The 6,970-nt window shown below is 33.8% G+C and overlaps 3 protein-coding genes across 3 annotated transcripts; 1 reads left to right on the forward strand and 2 right to left on the reverse strand.

Moving 5' to 3' along the window:
* Positions 1–299: 299 nt before the first annotated feature.
* On the forward strand, positions 300–2,867 carry LOC109597510 (mediator of RNA polymerase II transcription subunit 17). Its single transcript, XM_020013213.2, has 7 exons — positions 300–479; positions 531–856; positions 915–1,274; positions 1,331–1,564; positions 1,745–1,933; positions 1,986–2,405; positions 2,462–2,867. The coding sequence occupies exons 1-7, from the start codon at positions 388–390 to the stop codon at positions 2,761–2,763; spliced, it is 1,923 nt and encodes a 640-aa protein (XP_019868772.1). The 5' UTR covers positions 300–387; the 3' UTR covers positions 2,764–2,867.
* A 343-nt stretch (positions 2,868–3,210) lies between these two features.
* LOC109597514 (DNA-directed RNA polymerases I, II, and III subunit RPABC3) lies at positions 3,211–3,901 on the reverse strand. Its single transcript, XM_020013218.2, has one exon. The coding sequence runs from the start codon at positions 3,791–3,793 to the stop codon at positions 3,335–3,337; it is 459 nt and encodes a 152-aa protein (XP_019868777.1). The 5' UTR covers positions 3,794–3,901; the 3' UTR covers positions 3,211–3,334.
* A 405-nt stretch (positions 3,902–4,306) lies between these two features.
* Positions 4,307–6,378, reverse strand: LOC126266268 (uncharacterized). Its single transcript, XM_049969923.1, has 2 exons — positions 6,327–6,378; positions 4,307–5,214 (listed from the first exon to the last, which is right to left on the reverse strand). The coding sequence occupies exons 1-2, from the start codon at positions 6,358–6,360 to the stop codon at positions 4,499–4,501; spliced, it is 750 nt and encodes a 249-aa protein (XP_049825880.1). The 5' UTR covers positions 6,361–6,378; the 3' UTR covers positions 4,307–4,498.
* Between the last annotated feature and the right edge of the window lie 592 nt (positions 6,379–6,970).

The following is a 6,970-nucleotide window of genomic DNA, read 5'->3' on the forward strand; positions in this document are numbered from 1 at the left end:
ATGTATCTATTTCTAAAATTTATAATATTATTTATTTTTTTTCTTTTCAGACAAAAATGTTATTGTCTAACTTTAATTTAATTTTAAATTGTACTTTATTGTATATTAAATATTCTAAGTTTATGTTGTTAGTGAAAAGATTCAAACCAAAAAAAAAAGTTTTTCAACACAATTAAAAAATATTTAAATATCCACAAACTTTTTTTAAATTAAAAAACGTACTTAAAATAATTCAAGAAGTCTACATAAAATGTCTATAATTTACTTTAATTTAACATAGATGTCGCTGTACACTCCAAAACATTCTGTCATTTGTCAGTCAACCAAATTTACAAACACATTTCAATTTTATGTTATTTCACAATTAAAACCTAAAATAATAAAAAAATGGCCTTTAATTCCGTGAATATATCGGTAGAAGCGCCAATAGAAAATCAAATTCAAGAAATAACATACGATGGCACCGAAATCTACCAACCGTAAGTAAACCGGCTTTAGCACCACATTTCCTTAATTTAAACAATTTCTAGGCCGCTAACGTTGTCAGAAAGTCTCGCAAAATACGCACAAAAAATCGACTTTAGTAAAACAACGGAAGCAGAGGTGAAAAAAGAAGTAGAATCGAGTGATGAAGGCAAATCTGACTCTGACAGCAAAGACGCTTTCCAATCCTCTTTGTGGCCTTGGGACTCGGTGAGGAACAAACTCAGAAGCGCCCTAACCGAAGTGTGCGTCCTCGCCGATGTTTTATCCATTGCCAAGGAGAAAAAATACATGGTGTTGGACCCCGTTTCACAGGAACCGTTGGAAACTAAACCTATGGTACAGATTTACGCCCGGAAAAAAGCATTGTTTGGTAATAAATAAATTGTTTGTTTAGTTGAGGCCATCATTCGTGACTGAAAATATTTCAGGTGCATCTCATGTCTTGCTAACTGGGGCGGAAAAACTAAAGGCATGCCAAAATGAACTGGCACGAAACCGTACAACACCCGGTTTCCATATCGAGTTGCTGCGACTGCGCCAGAATTGGCGACTGAAAAAGGTTTCGAACACCATAATCGGAGATTTAAGTTACAGGACGGCCGGTTCGAAATACTTACAGTCGGGCACCTTTGAAGTAATGAAGGCGGAGGATGAAGACAAGACCAACAGTCCTCCGAGCAGCCCCGTGCCGTCCGCTGCTACGACTTCGAAAAGCGCCAGCGCTCTGAGAGTTCAGATTCCGTCCGAGTTGCAGGGGGTTGCTTATATTGAGGTTTTATGTCAAAAAGGTATTAGAAAAACTCGCTATGAAAAAATTTAAATTAATTAATTTGTACGTTTTAAGACCAAGAAGACTTGTGCAGCATCAATCTGAATTTATTGGGTTCGGGATCGTCGTCCCCGAGTCCAGACCTTCATTGGCAACAGAAACTGGAGGCGGCACAAAATGTGCTTTTCTGCAAAGAATTGTTTAATCAACTGGCCAAAGAAGCAGTCCAGTTGCAGTCTCAAATACCGCACATGGTCGTTGGTAATCAGATTATGGCAACAATTTTACCCGGAATCCAATGTATAATAGGTAAAAATTTTGTCAGTTTAACAAACCTTAATTTTTCATCAGTTGTTTATTGCAAGGAAATATATACATATATGTATATACATCAGATGTTTATTGCAAGGAAATACATACATATATGTATATACATAAGCCATTTTAGCTATAGTATTAATAATTAAAATTATGACTGGTATTTATTAGGGTTGTGTCACACGACGAACGGTGAAAAAAAGCCACAAGCTCCAGTGCCCAACAGACCTGAGCACGATCACGTTCTTGAGCACAGTTTGCACCAGTTATTGAGAGAGGTGCACCACAAAAACACCCACCATCCGTTTCCGCATCCGGCCACGGGACCGTTGGGACCATCCAAGAAACGAATGCTCGCAGGTACCAAACTTATCACCTGAATAAACGAATTCGGTTTAATTTTGATTTGTAGGTCCGATGGCCGCGGATCGGCACGAACTTCTCGAAATGACAAAAACCGAAACGCTTCTGGAGCAAATCGTGAAACAAGCACAGCACTTCATAATGCGCATGCGCACTGAATATGTACTAGATACTATAGCGAAGGAAGTCAAAGATCCGTTGATCTGTTCGCACTGGAACACGCTGAACAGTCCGTTGCAGTCGTGCGTTAAAATTAATATATCCACGCACGGTTACGACGCGGTTTGCCGGACGCCGCTGGTCATACATATCGGCACGAGGAATTTGAAATGTATTTGCAGGGATGGCAAAGTCATGAATATGAGTTATGAACCACAGGAGTTGAGAGATTTAATTTTTTGTCATATCAATCAGCATCAAATTTTGGCTGTTCAGGCGCTTGCTAGAACCATGGGCTGGCAAGCATTAGGTAATTCTTCCTTTAAACAAACTTTGAAAATAACCAACAATATTATTTATTTGTAGGTAATTCAAACCATTTAGGGACAGGACCAGTTGAACCTTTGGGCAATGCTAGCTCGTGTCTTCTGGCGTCTCCTACAGGCGACAGGATAATAGCAGTAAAATGCGTGCCAAATCAGAATGCAATCCAAGTTTCAGTTGCTCATTCGCCCAGGACTGACTTCTTTCCCAGTCGTCTCGTTACAGAGAGGAAATGGGAACATTTGGGTGGGCAATTTAGAGATGTTAGATTGGACAAGATGGAAGGTCGAAATTTTTTGCACAAGATGGAACTGTTGATGGCCAGTCTCACTAGTAATTTATAGATTTAAGTACATAATTCGTTAGTATTAATTTGGTTTAAAATATTATTTTAAAAAGTTTAATTTTATACAGTTATTTAATTGGAATAAATAAATGTTTTGTTTGACCAAGTATTTTATTATTGTGTAATAAAATTCTGACATCTATAGAACAAAAATTTTACATTTTTACAAAAGATGTAAATGTAAATTAAATCAATTAGAATTAAGTACAGAAATAAATTTAAAAGAGTTTTAACAAAATTAACCCACATGTATTTAATAGTTTATTGTAAGGACATGTGTTCTAAATTAATATTTATGATAATTATTTAATAGGTTATCCTTTATATGGATATATATGGTATGTGTATAATAATACTATATGTATTACACAATATTGGAGGTAAAAAAATAAATGTGTCAAATATATAATACATTTACAAGAGTAGTTTAAATAAAAAGGACATAAATATTTAATAGTTTATTATAAAATTATAGTATTTATGCCATTCACACAATTAGTCCAAATTTGATACATAATATCAACAACCACTCTTAATATAATGATCATAACCTTCAATAACAGTGTACATTACATAAAAATCTTTTTCATAAGTAAATACATGTGCTGATCGACCTCAAAACTGTGTAAATTATTGGCGTCCCCTTGAAGTCGCATTAATAGCCCACCAAAAGATACATATGCAGCCAACCTACTGCTCGATTCCATCGCCACTTCGTCCCCCTCAATTCTGTACACTTTCCCGGACATAACATACTCGAAACTGTCCGCTCTCGAGCCTTCCGTTTCCAGTCCCTGGGGGTTCCAGTCTCCACCGTCTGGATAGCCGTCCTCTCGCAGTGTGGTGGCAAGTACTAAACGGAATTTGTCACCTAGTTCCATGGGATACAGCCAAGAATTGATGTCGAGGATCAGATCCATTTTGAACGATTCACTTTCGCAGTGCAACCGACTGACGCGGTCAAATTTCTTGCCTTCCGGGTCGATGTCTTTCACGTTGAATATATCCTCAAAGAGTACTCCTGCCATTTTTTAAGAACTATTTGGAAATTATGACTGTTTTTGGCCTTGTAACTTGTGAAGCGATACACAATTTATAGAGGTTATGTTTGTGATATTTTTAGGTTAGTTTGTAAGAATTTCTAGATCAGTTTCAGTGTCACCAACAGGATAATTTTAAAATTCAACTTAATATATATACTTGAACCAACAAAAACAATATAATTATTATATAAATGACTTTGAAGTTGACAAAAAAATTTAGTTGAATAATGTAGTAAGTTAAAACTCAAATAAAAAATAATCTGAAAATAAAACTTTATATTCTAGTTAAATTTTTGATTTTACAGGAAAATAATAGATACAAATAAACTAAATCATTAATACAAACTGTGAATTACAAATAAAATCATTTAAACACTAACATAAAATATATACTTAAACCAACAAAAACAAATATAATTATTATATAAATGAGTTTGAAATTAACAAAAATATATATTTGAATAATGCAGTAAGTTAAAACTCAAATAAAAAATAATCTGAAAATAAAACTTTATATTCTAGTCAAATTTTTTGTTTTACAGGACAATAATAGATACAAATAAACTAAATCATTAACACAAACTGTGAATTACACATAAAATCATTTAAACACTAACAAAAATGGAAGAAAACTTAACCTTACTATTACACAAAAAGTTTAGTAAAATAGGGAAAAATAAAAAATTTTTCTTAACGAGTACAATCATCAAAATGCGAATCGTAATCAGCCTTGCATAAGAAGAACTTGTCGCAGAAGTGACACATTCTGGAATCACTCATAGATGGGATGTTTTTGTAATTACTATCACCGCAAATCGAGGCATGGCCTTCGATCACATTTCTATCAAATTCCGTATTGCATATCGGACAGATGACTGTACTCAGCGAGGGCATATTATATTCTTGCTTCACATTGATGTCCAAGTTTTTCATAAGTTGATCATCCGGCAAGGACCCCTCCGGCGAGCTTAACCACGAGCCCGACGTGACGGTCGCAGTTGCGTTCGAAGACCAGCGACTTGGCTTTTTCCTCGCACTGGTCACCCTAACTCTGGCCGCGTAACCGTCCTCTTCGTCCGAATCGGAAGCGGATATCGGATAGGGCTTGGGAGCCCTAGTGCCGAAAACCCGCGCCTGCATTTCCAGCCGGGTGCTGATTCCCTCGTGGTACTCGTACAACAGCTTCGCCTTCTCCTGGCGATTCATTTTGTCGAAGTCCGGGTTCTTGAGCGGATGACTGGGGCTGAGACTCTCGTAAAACGAGGCGGTCAAGGGGCCCAAGGGATCTTCATTCTTATCTTCCTTGAAATCAATGAATTCCTCCATTTGTTTGGTGTTGTTTTCGAGGAGATTGTACTGCTCCAGCATCTCGCTTTCAGTCATGCCATCGTACAATATGTGGGCTTCTGAAAGTTGTTAAAATTAAGTCATATAAAAATGATAAAAAAGTTACTCAAATATAAAATAAGCGAAAAATTTCATAGTTGGCCATGGACTTGTAGTGGGGGAAATTAAAACTTTAAAATTTATGTTTAATTTAATAACACAATATTAACCACATGTATTTAAGAGTTTATTGTAAGGATGTAATAACTGAATTGTAATTGAGAAGTGTTCTAAATTAATATTTATAATAATTATTCAATAGGTTATCCTTTATATGGATATATATGTGTATAATAATGTATTACACAATATTGGAGGTAAAAAAATAAATAATAAGTGTAAAATATATAATACATTTACAAGAGTAGTTTAAAAAAAGAACATAAAATGATAAAAATGTTACTCAAATATAAAATAAGCGAAAAATTGCATAGTTGGCCATGGACTTGTAGTAGACGAAATTGAAACTTTAAAATTTGTATTTAAATTAGTAACAAAATATTAAAGTAGAATTATTAAATTAAATACATCCAATTGTTAAATGTTATTTTGTATTTTGAGTAATATATATTAAATACGTAGGTCACATGTGCATGTATCAATTCCAGGAGTTAAAACAATTGATATTCTGCATTCTGATTGGTTGGAGGCGGACAAACAATTTTTAAAGTTTCAACGGTTTTGGGTGAGAATAGGACGCGTCCGCAGTTTTTTCAATTTATCGACAATATTCACCGGATTTTTAAATCTAATCTCTCTATATAAGAGAATCGTATGCTGATTTGTTTCTTCCGACTGATTTGGGGAATTTCCACGACTGATTTCATGAAAACATGGAGATATTTCGGGTAGGTAATTCTTTTACACTAAGCAACAATTATTTTTGTCGTATTATTGTCGTAGTTCATAGTTATAACACAGAATAATGGGATATAATAAATAAAATAACCACAAATTACTAGGTGGCTCTGAATTTGTAATGGTGGATAGTAATGGAAGGTTAATAAAATATTTAGATAACATTAATTAACAGTACTTGAAATTTTTATATTTCAACATATAATTTTAATATGATTTGATTTTTGTGAATATAGAGAGACCTGGGATCAAGTGGGTTTCTACCATAACTTACCCCTGAGTCGTTTTTTGATTAATGATATATCCATTGTTTCAAGGTCACAAATATGTAAAGACCCACCACCTCACAAATTATAGTCAACTTTGGTTGAATTGAAAGCACATGCATTTTTCAACTTATATGCTCTTACGCGTACAAAAGGGAGGTGAGATGTATCATGTTGAAACATTTTTACTTAAATATTAAATTAAATTTAATTAAAAAACAAAAAGAATGTGAAATAGTGAAACATTAGTTCTTTATTACAATGAAAAAGAATAACGATTATTTAAAAAATAAATTGTTTAACTAACATGAAGTAGTAGAAGAAGTAGTTGTGTTTAATAATTATGTGTGGCGACATATATTTTTTTAACCCTCAAGTTTGAAATAAATTGCAAATTGCAATTTTGTTACATATATTCAAATTGTTATACTTTTGTAGGAATATAGGGATTATTTAAAATCGAGCGACCTCTATGAGGCATCACCACAATTAGATTCTAAAATCTTTTATAAATTTCTACTTAGGGCTCTCTTTTATTATAGTTTTAATAAAAAATTAAAGAGGGCACTATGAGTATTAAACTTTTATATAACTTAGTTACTTAAAAATTTGATTTGCTAAACTAATATTAATTAATCCAAGGGTTTTTTTG

Source organism: Aethina tumida, chromosome 7 (assembly GCF_024364675.1).
Source record: "Aethina tumida isolate Nest 87 chromosome 7, icAetTumi1.1, whole genome shotgun sequence".
NCBI lineage: Eukaryota > Metazoa > Arthropoda > Insecta > Coleoptera > Nitidulidae > Aethina > Aethina tumida.